Source organism: Chelonia mydas, chromosome 2, assembly GCF_015237465.2.
Source record: "Chelonia mydas isolate rCheMyd1 chromosome 2, rCheMyd1.pri.v2, whole genome shotgun sequence".
Lineage (NCBI taxonomy): Eukaryota > Metazoa > Chordata > Testudines > Cheloniidae > Chelonia > Chelonia mydas.
The window spans coordinates 123,935,937-123,955,565 of NC_057850.1; the positions used below are offsets into that span (position 1 = coordinate 123,935,937).

The following is a 19,629-nucleotide window of genomic DNA, read 5'->3' on the forward strand; positions in this document are numbered from 1 at the left end:
CTTTTGACACGGTATCCCACAGTATTCTCGCCAACAAGTTAAAGAAGTATGGGCTGGATGAATGGACTATAAGGTGGATAGAAAGTTGGCTAGATTGTCGGCCTCAACGGGTAGTGATCAATGGCTCCATGTCTAGTTGTCAGCCGGTATCAAGTGGAGTGCCCCAAGGGTCGGTTCTGGGGCCGGTTTTGTTCAATATCTTCATAAATGATCTGGAGGATGGTGTGGATTGCATGCTCAGCAAGTTTGCAGATGACACTAAACTGGGAGGAGAGATAGATACTCTGGAGGGTAGGGATAGGATACAGAGAGACCTAGACAAATTAGAGGATTGGGCCAAAAGAAATCTGATGAGGTTCAACAAGGACAAGTGCAGAGTCCTGCACTTAGGACGGAAGAATCCCATGCACCGCTACAGACTAGGGACCAAATGGCTCGGCAGCAGTTCTGCAGAAAAGGACCTAAGGGTTACAGTGGATGAGAAGCTGGATATGAGTCAACAGTGTGCCCTTGTTGCCAAGAAGGCCAATGGCATTTTGGGATGTATACGTAGGGGCATTGCCAGTAGATGGAGAGACGTGATCATTCCCCTCAATTCAACATTGGTGAGGCCTCATCTGGAGTACTGTGTCCAGTTTTGGGCCCCACACTACAAGAAGGATGTGGAAAAATTGGAAAGAGTCCAGCGGAGGGCAACAAAAATGATTAGGGGACTGGAACACATGAGTTATGAGGAGAGGCAGAGGGAACTGGGATTGTTTAGTCTGCAGAAGAGAAGAATGAGGGGGGATTTGATAGCTGCTTTCAACTACCTGAAAGGGGGTTCCAAAGAGGATGGATCTAGACTGTTCTCAGTGGTAGCTGATGACAGAACAAGGAGTAATGGTCTCAAGTTGCAGTGGGGAAGGTTTAGGTTGGATATTAGGAAAAACTTTTTCACTAGGAGGGTGGTGAAACACTGGAATGCGTTACCTAGGGAGGTGGTGGAATCTCCTTCCTTAGATATTTTTAAGCTCAGGCTTGACAAAGCCCTGGCTGGGATGATTTAGTTGGGGATTGGTCATGCTTTGAGCAGGGGGTTGGACTAGATGACCTCCTGAGGTCCCTTCCAACCCTGATATTCTATGATTCTATGAAGCCTACATAAGAACAGCCATACTGGGTCAGACCAAATGTCCATCTAGCCCAGTATCCTGTCTTCTGACAGTGGCCAATTCCAGAGGGAATGAAGAGTGATGAATGAAGTGATCCATTCCCTGCGCTCATTCCCAGCTTCTGGCAAAAAGAGGCTAGAGAAACCAGCCCTGCCCATCCTGGCTGTACATTCCATCCCACCCCATCTTATCCCATTCCCTTGTACTGCCCTATCTGTCTGTACCCATCTATTGTCTCTTGTCTTATACTTAGATCGTAAGTTCTTTGGATCAGGTACTGTGGTTTTGTTCTGTGTTCGTACACCAACTAGCACAATGGGGTTCTGGTATAGGATTAGGGATTTTAGGGGCTATGGTAATACAAATAAATAATAAGTTAAGGGGGAAATGAGAAAAAAAAACTTGTTTCAGTAACATATGTGAGACATACACCTGAAATATATAATAGAATGCATTGATGTAGAAGCCACACAATGAGAGAGATGAGACAGTGGTGTGTGTAGTGATAAAACAAACCAGCAGCACCAGGTTTACAAGGGCTCCAGTGGCACCAGGCCCACACTTGGAAGGGGCTCACAAAGGGTTAATCCAGCCTGGGCCACAGCCCAGCAATGTGAAGAGTCAGCAACTTCCCAGCACCAGCTGAGACACTCAGCAGCCTGGGGAGCGCAGTGCACAGGTTCAAAAGGGACTGGGTGTTGCAGGGAGTTGTAGTTTGCATGCTGCTGTGTTCTGCTGAGGCCCTGGGACCTGTGCTGCCAACTGCACAACTAGTCCCAGAATGCCCCACGCCATGCTACCAGCCACCCCAGCTGAAGTGGTCGGAGCAGACCAAAAAGAAACCCCAAGCAAGGAAATGCTCTGGTGCAGGGAGAGGGTTCATGGCGCTAATCCCACTGCGCTCCCCTCCCACTTGGAGCTCCTGGCTCCCCCCACCCCAGAGTCTCCCCCACTCTCCTGGGGTGTTGGGGAACTGGGGCAGCCCCCCAGTGAACGTGATGCCCGGGGGCTCCTGGGCACCGTCTTGACCCTGCACTTCAGGGTGGGAGTGGTTATCTGTGGTCCCTGGGAGCAGGGCAGGGTGGGGATAGTGGGGCTTGTCAGTGCTGGCTGCCACACCCCCTGCCAGTGGGAATGCCCAAAACTGCCCCCTTGCACTCTGGGGAGGGGAGAGGGCGCAGCCCAGTTTTGGGGGAAAGGAGCAGTTGTGGGGCAAGTTGTGGTACAGTGGGGGAACTGGTGGTTTCTCTGTGTGGAGGGTGTAGGAGAAAGGGGTGTTAAGGTGGGGGTTGGTGTGATGGGAGCAAAGGGAGGGAGGGTAGAATCTGGGTTGAAGGTGGGGGTTGGCTCATTGTGGGGGGTGTAGTAGAAGAGAGGGAGGTGACAGCACTGGGGTGAAAGTGTGTGTCAGGGGGTGGGCAGTAGCAGGAAGATTGAGGAGAGCCTTTGTTATGGGGTTAGTTGTGTGGGATGGGGACAGTAGGAGGGATGGGGCGGGGATGGGGAGAGAGAGCCCAGATGTGAAGATTGGGGTAGGAGCCTGAGGCTTGATTGTGGTAGCCTTTGTGGTAAAGTGTGTGTTTTCTCTCAGTGGCCATTTCTCCCTGCAAAAGATGGGCACCAGCAATTTTCCTCTCCACACTCCGCCCCAAAGTTTTGTAAACATTATTGTACCAAAGTAGAAAATGCAACTTTCAAAAAATATATTTACAAAACATAACTTTGGGTGGAGAAGGTGGGAGGGGGGAAATGCAGGTGAGACACCACTGACTGATACATTCAGGCATAATATGGCTCATAAGTGTGCTAATTAAGCATTTGTGTTCAGGGCCCCAAGCAGGCCCTGAGTATTTAAAGAAAAAAGACAAAACTAACAAACAACCCCTCTCCCACACAAATCAAATTCAGTGGTGTTCAGGGTACATTGATGTTAGCCCAGTTTGTTCTCTATGGGCTGAGTGGAGGTCTCAGTGTGGCTTTAAATATCTTATTTTGTTTTTGAATAAATGTTTTCATTCCCATCCCGGCAGTACCACATTTACTATGGCATCAATGGTGCAGTCACACTAGGACCACACTTGGAAAGGGCACATCACAACCACATGGGGGCCCACAAATATGTTTGGTGCCGGATCCAGAAAAAGTTAATCCAGCCCTGCAAATCAGGCGCATTCTACCATGCTGAAACAGTTAATTCAAAGATGCAATCCACTCTATAGTGGTAAAATAATTAGGAGACCTTCCACAGGTAGGGCCGGGCGAGGTCTTCCCCTCCCAGGACAAAGGGCAGAGGAATGAGCCCAGTAAGGGAAATTTCTGCAAGTATTTCCTCATGGGGATCCCTCACATTCTTCTTTGGGGAAGGGGGGCATGGCTTCTGTCTTCACCCAAGAAAAGGGTGGGGGACCCCAGCCCAACCCTTGTGCATCTGTGGTAAACAATGACCATCACTGTAAAGGCCATGTGTTTCTACACTGGTTTGGGCTGCTGGCAGGGATCTCCCACCTCCCTGGCAGTGAAGCTCCACCTTCAGGGACTCTTCCTAGGCTGTAGCAGTCTCCCCCGTACAATTGAAAGGTAGTAAAACCAGAGGGGACTAATGCCTTTTCTAGGTGAGGTACACACATGACTAGAGGGCTGACAACATTTGTCACCACCTCTAACCTCATCCCTTCTACTCCTCCCCTCCAACAATGCAGATTCCAGACATTCATTAAGGGTTTCACTAGTTTCCACATAAAAAGAGGATATGCATGTGAAGGCCACCTCTTCATATGGATCTAGTGGGGTATGATCCAGCTCAGAGTGATGAATGGTACTGATGGATGTGGTCAGCTTGCTGTTCTGATTTTTAAGAGGGGATGCAGTATTTCATCATGTTAATATTCAGGTTTCTGACATGTAGAATGTTACCTGTTAAGTTGTTCATTCTGCAATACTCTTTCTTCTGGCCAGGTCCCCATTTAGCCCACTACTTCTGGGGTTACAGAGTCCAACAAGACCACAGTCCAAATGCCATCTCCAGATAATGGCCAGCCAAACTCTGAGCCACTATATCAGTGTCTGGCAGGGGAACCCAGGTCCACCTGCTATACTGGATTCTGGCTCAGGAACCCTATAAACCAGCAGTCCTCTTCTGCTCAGTGCCCGTCTCTCTTGCTGTGTCCCATGGCTCCTGACTACCCAGAATCTCTCCCTTCCTTTGCCAGTTTCTGGGTTTATTATAGGAATTTACTCTATTGCCCAGCACTACTTCAACCTCTCCTACACTCTTGCTAAACTCCTTACTCCAGGGCAGGATCTCATGGCTTCTTCCCCTGGATTTCCTTCTTGTCCCTGACAATGTCCCTCATCCTGGGGAGTGATAGCAGACTCCTCCTTCTACAGCCCCAGCTTTATAGTACTGTCCCAGACCTTCCCCAACTGGGCTCCCCTCTCAATTAACCCTTGCTCTACTTCTGTCAGGTAACACCAGGTAATCTAATTAGCCTCTAAAGTCCTCATTAACCCTACCAGGGCTGGTATTGGTGCACAACCCAACACATTGATCTTACCTCCCCAGCTGACAATTAGAAACTTTGAATTAATATTAGTGAAAAAAAACTATATTTCTTATTTCAGTATCTATTGCTAATTAACAACAAGGAAGGACAGTAAAAACTATCCTTTAAAGCCCATTTCATATGGCTATGATGTATAAATATTTAACTAGAGAGTTTGGCTTTAGGCACAAAATTTGGATTTCTACCCAGATCTGGGTCTATGTCTGCATGAAATTATTCCCTAAGATTTAAGGGTTTTATAAACTAAGGTTTTCGTTTGGACCCATTTTTCTTTTCACATGGCCACTCTGTAATACCATAGTTATATAACTCTCCTGTCTGTGTACTGTTGTTTCTTCCAAACACACAGTGCATCACCATGGAAGACCTTTAAAACTATGTGTAAAAATAATGTAAGAGCATCAAGAATGGGTGATATACAAATCAGCCAGAGTTTGCTTCTCAAAGAAATTTTCAAACCAAAACTATGTTGTAATTCATCTGTTGGACAACTTAGGGGTCCAATTTGACAACTCAGGGTCCCTCCTGTCACCACTGCCTCTTCTGTCAAAAGCTGCAGGATACCTCTTCTTATCTATAGGGGTATTCTGGAGCTCACTGAAAGTAGGAGTAGCATTTGGGAGGGAACAAAGAGAAGCTCCTGAAGTAGTTAGAAAAATACTATACATTTATCTACTTCTCTATTGTATTCCTAAAAGGCAGACACCTTTGTTTACTGGCATCCCAGCTGAGAGAACAATCCCGGCCCATGTTTGGTAAATTTGTCAGAGTGTGGGTAGAGATTTGTGAACACAATTTGCTTCAAAGTAAAGTCTCACTTTACAAATAATAATACTTGACGCTTGTGTAGCACCTTCCATCCAAAATAAAATCTAACAGTGCTCTGCAAATTTATTTTTTGGCCCACAAACACCCCGCCCCTCCTTGTTTGGTAGCTAAGTATTATTTTTCTCCATTTCATAGAAGGGGAACTGAGGCAGAAAGAGACCAAGTGACTTTTTCAAAGTCACATAAGAAGAATCTGGAAGAGTCAAGAAATCCAGAAAGAGCTCCTGACTCCCAGTCCTCTGTCTTATAACAAGATAATGGTTATTTTCCGCTCTCATTCAAGTATTGACATTCAATGTTACTTTTTTACACAATTCTAGTTAAAACTGCTAGATCAATTAACTGGTTAAATTATTAGTACTGTATTGTTTGTGTATATAAATACATAAGAACAAAAACGTCAAAGCAAAATGCATGTTTACACTGAAAATACAATGAAAAAGGTATGCAAGTCTACAGGCACATAAAATTGAAAAATAAAGCACAATGCTATGGCTCCCTCTTTTGGATATTGGATATCAAGTATTTATTTGTAAGAAAACTCCGTATATTCTCAGCACCAAAACATTATACAGGCATCTAAGTTTTCCTGAGGTACTATTTAATGACAGTGGAAAACAGAGTGAATAAAACATGTGTTTTCATAACAGTTTCTTGTAAAATGTAATCATAATGCACACAGAATTTGGGCACTGTATAAAAATAGACATGCTTTTGCCACTTAGTGTTTTGACTACATTTTCCATGAAATGTTTTAAAATATTAGTGCATGGTAGTAACTGTAAAAATTGAAAAGTAACAGATCTTCATGAACAGCTCTATTTTTGCAATGAGGGATGTGCTGTGTTTCAAAATAAGAGTATCAAGGGAGTGTATATGGAGAAACATTTTTAACTGACTTACCTTTCAGGCCAATATATATAAATCTATTAAAAAAGGCAAATTGTCTCCCTCTCTTAATATTTTGTCTTCAGCTACATCACTAAAACATAAATCAACTGTAGATTTTTTGGGGGTGAGGGGAAGGGGGCTAATCCAGGTTTGATCCAAAGGCCCCTTGAAAGCTTCAAAGAGTTTTGAATTAGTCCCCTGAAGAATAACATTAAAAGACTGCTTGCGACTTAGCACAAATATATATTATTGTAAAATAAACGGCCATTTAGAGAGAAAAAAAGTCAAAATGAAGTTAGAACTTAATCATTTAAACTAAGGGCCAATTTCTGGTCTCAGTGAAATAAGAATCCAAGCTCTTATTTACTTCAAATCTTCACCCTAATATTGTGACATGAACTACCAAAGCATAGAAATAAAAGGGCCTATATTTGATCCTTAACTTGCATTTTGGGTTCCTAGGCTTTGCAGCACACCACCAGACTCCTGCAATAAATATAGAGATACAGTTACACATTTAAGATGGTTCACTACATTCAATTTTCTTAATTTCCTACTTTCTATTGCTGTTGGTCAACTAGGAATGTGAATTTTTTTGGCAAAAATTATATGAAAAATTTGACCGTTTCTCATCAAAGTTTCAACCAGCTTGAGTGTCAGCTAAAACATTCTCTTTGAACTTTTCCACTTCTGCTTTCAGATTATTCTTATAGAAAATGTGTGCATGCACATAAAAAGACACACTTTCTCTACAACATGTTAAAAGGTTTGTTTAGCACCGTTTATTATCCAGACAGCAGATCACACAACTGCTCCACTGAACATTTAAAGGTCATATTATTAAAGAATGTTATAGATTTATATCTTTTACTTTTACAACATTGCATCATTATGATTATGTCACTATATCATTACCTTCACTCTGTTATTAATAATTCATAACACGTTAGCCAGCAGGGAAATAACATCTCACTATACTTTATTATTTATTACTAATATCTAATAGTAATATTTATTATAAAATGTCATATCATTCACTATCAGGCAGTTTAAGGTATTTTCGCTGCCATGAACAGCTGCTTGTTCACCCAAGTCCTTTAGCCCTCATCTTGGAGACTCCTATTTAGGAACAATTTACCGTTCTTTTGGGACAGCTGCAGTAAAAGCATTTCAATAGATTCTACTGCTTAACCTCTGCCTGACATCATAATATTCTATAGTGACACCATTTCTACAATTTGATGCTGTAGAAATGGTTAGGCTGTCACAGAGGATGGGGACATCACCCAAGTACTGCACCTGAAAATATCCATTCCCACGGAAAGCAAGGAAAGAGAAAATCTGACTTAACATAATTGTCTGTAGTACTTACCTATGCATTCCCCTGATACTACTATTTCTTCGTATAGGGCTAATTCCTCTATTATATTTTAGGTCTGGTCTACACTTAAAAACTCTGTCAACCTAGACACATTGGTCAGGGATGGGAAAAATTTCACACTGAGGTCGACCTAACCCTTGGCCTACCAAGCTATCACATCTCGGAGAGGTGGCTTAACTACATTGGTGGAAAAACCCTTCATGATGTAGGAAGAGTCTATGCTGTGGTGCAGTGGCAGCATCATAGCTATGCCACTGTGGCGGCTATAGCGTAGACATGCCCTGAGAGTAGTCAAGGGGCCAAAACCACAGCTGAGGATTAGTGTGATGGAGCAGGATTCAGACATGATGCCTTTAACCTGCTATGCATGTAGCCTTGTGTAAATGCTCTTCATCACTGGTAGATCACCCTGACTTTGATCCTCTCTGGGTGAATTAAGATGGTTTGGGGGCTCAATCATGCTGGTGAGATAGAGCAAAGCAGCTGCACTGCATTGGGGAATGTGGCCCTCTGTTTTCCAAAGTGTGTCAGAGAAACCAAACAGGGTTTAATGAAATCATTTCCTTTGTTTTTTATTGTATTTGACTGTGAAGGGCAGTGAGAGACAGGGAGCTACATAAATCTTGAGTGACACCACTAAATTAGTGAAGGTACTCTGGATTCATGCTGGTAAAACAGATCAGAAGTTCTATAATAGCGTAATGCAGATCAGAACCTGAGCTGGGAGTTCAGACTGAAGTTCAAAACCTTCCTCCTCTAGGTCACCAGTTCAAATGTGGCCCAGGATGGCAATGGCCAAAATTTGTTTTCAGTGTCACGTAAAGCCTATTGGGTGGTCTAGATGAAAGAGGTAGTGGTCTCAGTCCCACTGCTAGTGAACAAGTGTCCAAATCATAAAAAGGTATCAGTACAATTAAATGCAGTCTCAGTAGAGAGGCCAAGGATTAAATGGATAAGAAGACTGATATATTGCCTCACCCCTAGAATTAAACCCACCTGGCCAGAGTTAGAGCCTAACTCTCTACACCGGCTTTTATAAGGTCATCCATCACTGTGGCATATGAGGAATTGATGGGGTAGTATAAGAAGCTTGCACTAGTGGGACCAGTGCTATTCCTGTGGCTAAATAGAGACCTTCATTGTTCAGAGTTACCAATTTGGCAGTTTTAGTGGGAACTAGTTTAAACAAACATCTGAGCTTGTACAGTTGAATTATAAAAGCTGGCAGTAGGCAGTGTGAGAAATCTGAAACAACCTGTACCACAGGAGTACAAGCAGTACTGTTATTAACACTGTCTGTGATAAGGATTTGCTGAGGTACTGTAATTTTCTTTTATGAACTACTGTCGGTGATAGTTGTAGGCTATAACAAGTTTTCCTCTTTGTAACTCACTTTTAACAAAGCAAAGAAAATGCACAAGTCATCAGAACAATTATTATGAAGATGATTTAATTCACATTTGAATATGGAAGGGAGTTATGATAAAGATTCTTTCCGGACAGACATAAGGACAGACACAAAATCTCAACCTCATATTTATATTGACATTCCCTGCACTATTACTGTAAGTTTCAATAAGTGTATTGGGTTCTTGGAACTATAGGGCCAAATATTCCACTGTGCCAGATGTCTATCAGAATACATGAGGCAACGGGGGACAAAGGTAGCTTTAAACATGTGGGACTGCCCGAGGCCAAGTCAGATCCAGACACAGCTTAGAGCAGCCTCATATAGGAATGTATGGACTATGAACAAGTCACCTCTTTAACTTCTCTTTGTTAAGCTAAATATATTGAGCTCCTTTCGTCTTTCAGGATAAGGCAAGATTTCCATCCTTGTCATTCTCAGGGCTCTTATCTGAATCTTCCCTAGTTTATTAAAAATATTCTTGAATTGCGGACACCAGAACTGGACACACAATTTCAGTAATGGTGACAACAGTGTGAAATACAGAGGTAATATAACCTCCTTATTCCTGCTCAAGATTACCCTGTTTATACGTCCAATAATCACATTAGCCCTTTTGACCATAATGTTGTATCAGGAGCTCATGTTCAGCTGATCATCCAACATTGATCCCTGGGTCTTTTTCAGTTTCTTCTCCCCAGGATACAGTTCTTTGTTCCTACGTATATGACTTTACATTTGGTCATACTGAAAAACACATTGCTTGCTTGGGCCCAGTTTACCAAGCAACCCAGATTTCTCACTCTATATCAATGCCCTGTCCGCCTCATTATTTACCACTGCCCCAATATTTGTGTCATCTGCAAAATTTATCAGTAAAGATTTATTTTTTTCCAAGTCATTGACAAAAATGTTAAATAGCATAGCACCAGGAACCCATCCCATCCCACAAGGAACACACCTACTCAATGATTCCCCATTCACAAAAAAAAAAAAAAAAAATTGAGACCTGTCATTTAGTCAGCTTTTAATCCATGTAATGTGTACCATGTTGATTTTGTATTGATCGGGTTTCTCAATCAAAATGTTATGTGGTCACAAGTCCAAATGCCTTAAAAAAGTGTAAGTATGTTACATCAGCACTATTATCAACTAAACATGTAATCTCAACCAAAAAAGATATGAAGTGAGTTTGACAAGATCTATTTTCCCCAAACCCATGCTGATTGGCATTAATTATATTACCCTCCTTTAATTCTTTATTGATTGAGTCCTTTACCAGCTGTTCCATTATTTTGCTTGGGATCAATGGCAGGCTGACAGCCTATAATTACCCAGCATTCTCTGGTCACATTATATGCCATCGGAGAGGATGGCACAGAGCCAGCTTCACCAAATCTATATCCCAGACTGGAAGGCAGGAGATAGGGGAAATCGGAAGCTGCCCTGGTAGGGCTGCTTTCCTGCACATTTGTATCACCAGGGTGGTGAAAAGGGACTAGACTAAGGTGGAGAAGAACGGGTGTCAAGATCGGGACCACTATCTATTCAAACAACAGAGAGAGAGAGAGAGAGAGAGAGAGAGAGAGAAAGAAATGTAGTAACATTTTAACACCACTTGAGCGTCTAAAGTACGTTTCCATAGCCTCTTATTGCTTCATGCACACAGGATGACTTAGACAGACAGACCTTGAAAAAAGTGCTCTGTAGCTCTGACCCGGAGCGGCCATTTGCCTCTTCGGTTTTTTGGTAGGCTTGCCCGAGCATCTTAAGTTTCACGCAGCACTGCTGTGGGTCCTGTTATAGCCTCTGTCCATCATGCCCTTGGAAATTTTTTTCAAGTATTTTGGCATTTCGTCTTTTGGAACAGAGTTCTGATAGCGTGGATTTGTCTCCCCCATACAGCGATCAGATCCAGTACCTCCCGTTCGGTCCATGCTGGAGCTCTTTTGCAATTCTGGGACTCCAAGATCACCTGTGCTGCTCAGCTTGCCACAGTGGCCAAACAGGAAATGAAATTCAAAAGTTTGTGGGGCTTTTCCTGTCTACCTGGCCAGTGCATCCTGTCCAGAGCAGTCACAATGGAGCACTCTGGGATAGCTCCCAGAGGCCAATACTGTTGAATTGCATCCACACTACCCCAAATTCATCCCAGTGATTTTGATTTAAGCACTAATCCCCTCATCGAGGAGGAGTACAGAAATCAATTTTAAGAGCCCATTAAGTCGACAAAAATGGCTTCGTTGTGTGGACAGGTGCAGGGTTAAATCGATCTAACACTACTAAATTCGACCTAAACTCGCAGTGTAGACCAGGGCTCAGAGTGGGGTAAAACTGTACTCTCCCACTCTTCAAAAGGGATTCACTGTTGGGGAGGGAAGATGGTGTTTTCACCGCCACACTCTTCTAGGGATATGCCAGTGGACAGCAAGCTCTTACCCATGGGAACTATTCAGATATGAACCAACATATCCTCCTGCCATCTTCACTCACATATGGAACTGTAGTGGCTCAGTGAAGCAGGGATTGAACTGCTGCAAGTTCCCTCCAGGGGAATTTCAAGCTCTAAGAATTTCAAGCACCAAGGGTCTGAAACCTTGGATAACCAAAAAGAGTCTATTTTATGGCTGAACCTAGCCCAGTATCTCCACCTAAAATGTCTCTAGGACTTGCGGTATTTTTAAATATAATGCTAACTCTAATTTCAATAATAAGATAAATATTTATTTTAATAACCCCATTCATCATAGATTTATTTGCCGATAGATGTGGATATAGACATGAATTCAATAGACTTTCTAATATTTCAACACAGTGCAGCATTCACAATACAGGGCAGATTTTTCAAAAAAGAGTTCATCTTCCATTTAAGTACCAAAGTAAGGGGACATCTATTTAAAACAGTTCAGCAGCACATTGAGTGCTGAACTTCTTTGAAAACCTGGCCCATAGCGTCTCAATTAAAGAGTGAGATATTCCTCTCACCTCAGAACAACATGGGATGTGTAAGACCCACATCCTGCTCTTCCTGATTTGGGGCAGGAGCTTAAACAAGGGTCTCCCATATCCCAGCTGAGTGTCCTAACCAGCTATCAGGTATTCAGGGGCAGGACTCTCAGTCTTGCCTGTTGAAGCTCTTCCACTTTGTATAACTAATTAAATAGCCTTTGGCCAGAGAGAGGGATTGACTCTATAGTTCAAGTCCCTGCATCTCCCAAGGAAGTACTTAGCTATCAGGGTAGGTCTCGCACTCGTAAAACATTTTTGTTTTTCCTGATTTGGCATTTTCTGAAGACAAACTGTTTTGTCAGAAAATTACTGACCAGCTCTTGTCACAAAGGGCGCTGTTGATGCTGATTGTTCTTAAACGTCTGGCTCTTGTTGAGGTACCTAAATAGATCAGAGTTCTTCTGAAAATCTGGCCTCAATTGTAGGTGCTGAGCACTTGAAAATCTGGTTCTTAATTATTTGGAATCATTTGTTCATTAATCCTGTTCCTCCTGAAGTAAATGGCAATATTTCCACTAACCCCACTGGGTATAACATTAGATCCTTAATACTCACAGTCTGTGATAACCACCATTAAATCTATTTAAATTCTACTTTTGTGTCTCCCTAAACCCCCCAAAGTATTCTGCTAATGACATTAGATTTGGCTCACGTCCGCTAGGCTTCTTAGTGCACACAGTTTAATTGATTATTTTTTTCACCTTTTTGTTCTTTTTAGTATTTTCCCCATCTTTTATATTTTGGAGGGGGGGGGGGGGGAAGGACATGCACTCCACATGAAATCTACAAATATCTTGCTCTTTAAAAGTCATACTGATCTCACACCTAATTTTACAGCCTCTACTCATGTTAGTAGTTTCACAGAAGTCAGAGCCAGGGACTACTCACATGAGAAAGGACTACAAAATTAGGGCCACACTGCTGCGTATCCTGTATAAAATATGTGTCCCAGCTTTGTAGGTTCTTTGGACCTTTAAGAACAAGAAGTGCATCATTTTTATGTAAAGACTTAGGAGAGACATATCTAGTGCTTCTACTGCAGATAAACATGCACTTTAGTCAGTTGAGATATGATGGACCATGCTTATGTATCTATATTCCATTATTTTTATTTTTTCATTTGGAACGGAACTTTATTTCAGTGTCAACAAATAAAACAAACTATTCTGGATGCTCTATTGTAAAGTTGCCAAAGGTTAGAATAGACGCATATCATGCTTGTGAGTGACTGTGCAGCACTAATTAAATACATTACCATGGTGATTGCTATAGTAACATTTAAATTGGCATCATTGCTAACAAATCCCTGCTATTGATCCCAGCAGGCCTTATTTCACAGTACACCTCAAGAATCTAAATAGAATGTTTTACATTCAAAAGACTTTAAGAAATATTTTTTTTTCAATTGCTAATGTATTAAGGAGAATTATGTCTTTCATATGAAGGTAATTCATTTACCTGGAACTCCCTAAGGACTTTGATATCAAACTCACTCACTGCACTGGAAGATTTTAATGATTTCAGGTTACTTCCACAGACAGCAAAAAGCATTCATTTTCTACCATTCAAGAGCATCAGATGTAACTGGTTTGCAACCTGAAGAAAGGATGCAGGTCACAATATGTGCATTCAAGTGTCTATATGAATAGCGTGTCATAAATAATGTCTTTAACTCATATGTAACTAAGGAAATAAAGTGTTTTCCATTGTGTAAAACGAAGGATAGATCGATTGACTAGATGGTGGGGAAGGCTCAAGCAACAGATGCTGGATAGATGCTGTAATATAGGATCTGACACAGTACATTTCACAAATTAGAAAGAAAACAAACAAAACCTTTCCTTCCAGTCTCAGACTTCCATGCCACGCTGCTTCTATTGAAAATTAGAGAGAGTTTTGCTATTGGTTTCAGTGGGGACATTATAACATCCCACCATTATAACACATTTAACTCTACAGAGAATGCATACATCTACAATATTATCACACACAATGGCAAAAGTTAGATCTATGGTTCATTAGCTCCCAAAACACAGGCCTCTACCGATTGAGATGAAAGAGTTTGGCTGACAGTACAAGACCTATTGCCCAGTAAGCAAGCCCAGTGAACCATTCACTAGAGGGCAGCACCATGCAGAAAGCCAGTTCACTATAGTATTTAACTCCTGCCCTGACTGGAATACAACGTGGAAGCAGACAGTCTTTCCAGTATATCCTCTATTAAAGAATTACTGCTTAGCAGGGCAGAATTTCTCATTGCAGAAATTCCTAGAGCTGCTGCCTTTAACCTCGCTCATGGGTAGAGCTTGCTGTTGACTTCAACCTACGCACTACCTAGCTGAGTGGGTTAGACATGTCCATTGGTCCATTGTTCTGCCTTGGAAATAGAGTGTATTGGCCGATGTTGAGTTTCTAGTGTTTTCTTGAGTAGGTGGATTTGGGAGGAAGAATTATGTAATCCTAGAAGCCTTAAACAGAAGGCAGATTCTGTTGTGAGACATGTGGAGGTATGGGGGTTCAATAAACAACAGGAAAAAGCCCATATATTCCATGAATATAATAAAGTATATTGAGAAAGACATGAAAAAATAAAGAGACAAAGTGGATGAAGAAATATATTTTATTGGATCAACTTCTGGGCCAGCTTTCAAGCTAAACAGAGCTTTCCTCAGTTCTGGGGGGGCGGGGGGGGAAGCTGAAGAAGAGCTCTGTGTAGCTCAAAAGCTTGCCTCTTTCACTAATATTTTCCAGTAAAAGATATTTCCTCACCCATCTTGTCTCCCTAATATTCTGGGAACAACACTGCTACAAAAACACTGCAAACAAATGAAAAAAATAATTAAGCATTGTAAGTACAAAATAGCAGAAGGTAAAATGTACTCCCTAGATTTTGTCAAGAACACTTTTGTCCAAAAGTTGATCAGAAACTAATTTAATGTTGTATATTGCTCTTGTTGCTTAATGAATATACATTTAAATATATATTTTCACTGCAGAGTATTTGGAGTTGCTCATGGAGCTAGGCAGGAAACAATTTGCCCTTCCTGAAAACATTTTTGAGATTTCAATAAATGTCCTGCTCCACGTCAGGATGAAACTGAGAACTTAAAAAAAAAAAGTGAAAAACAAGAGAGACCCACTCCAGACTAGCAAATAGCCCAGTGATTAGGAGACTGAGCTGTGATGTGAGAGACTCAGGCTTAAGTCACTGCTTCAAAACAGATAGATGAATACAGATCACCTGCTTCCCAGATGAGTGCCCTATGCACTGGCCTATTGGCTAATCTGGGCTCACTCTCTGTTGTTTTGATACCCTCCAAAAATGCATCCTTGACCTGAGAAACCCTCCCCATTAAAATTTCAACAAAATGAAACATTTCTTGCAAAGTTATGTGGTTTCAACAAATTGGGATTTTCTGATGAGAAACTGTTTCATTAAAAAATTTCAAACCAGCTCTAGTTGCTGATAATTAAAACGAAACTTAGATGAGTTTGTCACTTAAAACAAAATAAATGATTTAAAAAAAATAAACTCCATTAGATTTGAGTCAGGTGAGTCTGAGTTTTCACTATCTATTACGGGACACATTCTTCACTTAACAAGTTGGGAATTTACAGGTGTTAAATTAGCCACAGGAGAGCTCTTCCATGGTTCTCTGAACTCAACAGGAACATACTGAGAATAACAGGAGACAAAATGAGATATTGAATATACCTACAGAATTCAAACAAAACATGTTCTCTAATTTATGCCAAGATCTATGTACATGCACGATTTTATGCAAATCAGAGTTCATTCACTGTGTGCTTTGATTCTTCAATTAAAAAAAAGAAATGAAGAAAATTAGAATTTTCCTGCATTATAACTATAATTTTCTGCATAAATTAGACACCTATTAAAATGTTTTCTTTTTGTTTTTAAAACATGATGCTAGAGAGTGATAAATATTTCAAGCCTTCACTTCTTTCTCAGATAAATCTCTGATTGAAGTAACTAAAATACACCAAGGCTTTGATCCTGCTTCAGAATCCCTATGCCCATGCAGAGGCTCACTGACAAACTGGATTCCCCAAAGATGCAAGGATCTGTACTAGCCAGGCATGGTGAAGAATCAAGTCTAACTTTATAATCATTAAGCTCATCAACTTTTCCACTGAAACTGTTTGTTGACAGAAAGTTTGTTTTCAGCTAAATTCACTGTTTTGTGAAAAGTGTCTACTTTCTGCAGAACATTTTAACTTCTTAAAAATACAGACACCTGAAAAACAAAACAAACAAACAAAATTATGGCTGAAAACCACAACTTTGATTCAGAATTGTTGCCACTGTGCCTCATGGCAGTTCAGGTGCCTCATTCTTCTCTTTGGGGCACGGTCCCCAGCCAGACCACATCTCCCGTGATGCATCATTGCCATGGAACTCTCATAATGGAGTGCAGCTGTTAAGAAAAAAATAAAAACCATGTAGCTGCATGGGAGTTGTAGTCCAGCCAGGGAGCCCAGCCCATGGAAGAGAACGACGCCGTGGGTCATCTGAAGGAGAACTCCCATGAGGCACCTCAGTGGCATCTGCAAATCAAACATTTTGGTTTTCAAATGAAAATTTTCAACTTTTGGTTAGATTTTTAGGGTTTTTCTTTTTCATTGAAAAGTTGAAATTTTCTGTGGAAAAATTAAACAAAAATGACTTTTTTCTCTTTTTTGATTTTGTTTCTCTATTGGGGGTTGAGGGGTGGGGAGGTGTTGGGAGAGACATTTTCAGATCAGCTTTACTCCAAATGCAAAATGACTCCAGTGGAATTTTCGGGCATAGATATCTTATAGAATTCATCGAATAAATATAATTAATCCCAGTTCAGGGGACCTACAGGAGGCCCTTTTCTTCATTTACGCTCTTCTGAACAAATCCTGCATCTATAGCACAGTAAGTCCCTTGGCAGAGGAACTGATGCAGTTCCACTGTATAAGCAAAGGCAGGATTTAGGCGGTGGGTACACAGGAGGTGTGTGTCTCTCTGCACTGCAAATCTTAGCTTCTCTGGAACCACTGTGCAGAGGGGGAAGGTGGGATAGTAGCAGGCAGGGGCAAAACCGAGGTGAGCCATGTGATTGAGTAAATTGAAATCTTTGTTTCTGTGTGGAGTCTCCATTAGCATCATAGTAGCAGCTAGGAACTGGCTCTGTGATTTAGAACCCAGCTAAACATTGTACCTAAATAACGGGAGCCTGATTAATTTTTAAGATCAAGAAACATATTACCTGATTCAACAATTATTTGTGCATGAAATCATATACCTGGGAAAAAGAGGGAGAGAAAGGAGGACAGAGAAGACTTCAAGAGCCTGATACATACAAATTAATCTAATTTTAGTAACAAACTAAAATACAGTGGTTGTACAAATGATTGGCCCATTTCCTGTGCTGGCCTTTTGTGTGTGCAGTTTTCTGATTTACAAGCGCAGCTGTGGCAACCAACCGCATGTGCAAGTTAGGAATGCAGTTTTAACAACCAGGCTGCAAATATACTCTAACAGAGTATATTGACCTAGAGACGATTACAATTCACCCAGAAACTTTTGTCCATTTCACAGGTCCTTTAAAAGTGGAATACAACCTTTCAAGAGTTTTGTTCTGGTGAAACAGGAGAGACGTCGACCCCAGCAGCGTCCTTGCTAAAGCTGCAAACAATGAGGACTTGCTACTGCTTGTCATTTCTGTTCTGGACCTGTATGCTTCATGTGGTTCACATGACACCATCCCCCAAAAGGACTACCAAGTATTCACAAAATGGAAGGATACTGGGGTTTTCACAGGATGATGGGAAAACCCTGCACCGCAGCAAACGTGGCTGGATGTGGAATCAGTTTTTCTTGCTGGAGGAGTACACAGGTCCAGATACTCAGTATGTGGGCAAGGTAAGCTTTGCATTTAAAAGACCACATAGGACTGACAAATCAGACAAGTGGTGCTTTGCACAGTTCTTCTTACTTGATTTCTTGTATAAAACAGGTGGTCTTATTTTCTCATCAGCGCTAAAGCAAAGCACACATAATGTATTATAGTTTGAGGGAGAAGGGTTAGGAACTGGGAGGCGGGATGTCGTGATGAAACGGGAACAGTTCAGCCTAAACATTACTAATTCCTGGTTAGACAAACACACATTTGTGGGGGTGTTTCAATCACTGTATCATTTCAAGTCCGTGTTCAGTTGTCAAGGATAAATATTACAAGGGAGAGCTAAAAGATAGGTTCCTCAATGACACCCAATCTTTTGTAATATTTCCAATTATGCAGAGATATATTCTCCACTAGATGCACACAAAATTCCATTTGTTAATAATGAAAATGTTATCCATGTACAGTGGAGACATTATGTTATTAAGAATGGTGGTTGAGAAAAGAAAAGATCTTCAGCCTTTTTTCCAGCAAACAAACTCTAATCTTTACTTAGATTACTTGAAAAAAAGTGAGTCCTCTTCCAGCTGTTAGCTCCAACAGCATCCCTGAATTTTAATTAAATCTTTGTGACTCCAAGTTGACCTCTTGCCTTTCCTGGTGATACTTACATCAAGGAGTTTCAGATTTGCAGCCTTTGCTGTGCCTCACCATCTGCCCTAACGTTCCCCGTTTTCCGGCAAGGCCTTCACAAAAACAGAAATCTCTGTCTTGGAAAATCATTTTAAAAAACCAAGAAATAGGAAACTGCAGCAAATTCGGACCCCAGTCACACAGGTGTGGATCCAAAGTAATTTGATTGTCTTCAATAGATTTATGCCAGTATAAATCTGGAATAACTGAGATCAGAGTCTGAATCTCTCTCTCTTTCTCTCTCTCTCTTTAAAAAAGAAAATGTATCTATGAAGGAAGGGACAACTCTGTTGAATCTACAGCAGATGGTATGCCCACCTAACCCTGTCGTGCATTCCTTCAATGCCCAAAATTCCCACTGACTTTCAGGAATGCACTACTGGACCAATAAAGACACACCCCATACTATGCGTTAGCCTTAAGACCTGAGATCATTTCATGATCTGACAATGTACATAATGGCCATGATTCTGCTCTCAGTGTAAAACAGGAATAATTCCATTTCAGGCAGTTATGTTATCATAAAAATGGTGTGAGAGATGTAGCAGGCCCAAAGTGTGACAAAAAGGAAAGTCAGCTAAGGGTTTTGTTTTGTTTTTTAAAACAACTCTTAGAGCAATATCTGTTCTGAGAAAAGCCTAAGTCTCAGTTTAGTATTCTGTCTCTGAATCTGATGGCAATTAGCAAATTGTGTTACATGTGAGGAGAGAACACTTTTAGACGAGTTGGTAGCAAGAATTCCTAGCCAGACCTTCTTTAATATGGAGAGACACAGACTGAAGGACTCTTAGAGTAATATAATAATGTT

The 19,629-nt window shown here is 41.3% G+C and overlaps 1 protein-coding gene across 4 annotated transcripts in view; it reads left to right on the forward strand.

Moving 5' to 3' along the window:
* The window catches only part of CDH9 (cadherin 9), a 128,909-nt gene that overhangs the window by 18,607 nt on the left and 90,673 nt on the right, over nucleotides 1-19,629 (forward strand). For 3 of the 4 annotated variants that reach the window (XM_007059918.3, XM_037893296.2, XM_043540221.1), the window contains one exon: nucleotides 17,825-18,148. In XM_007059918.3, the coding sequence (XP_007059980.1) occupies nucleotides 17,921-18,148 (228 nt within the window). In that variant the 5' untranslated portion in view covers nucleotides 17,825-17,920. Of the gene's footprint in view, nucleotides 1-17,824; nucleotides 18,149-19,629 lie in introns of those variants that run through there. The other variant, XM_043540222.1, reaches the window with a different exon arrangement.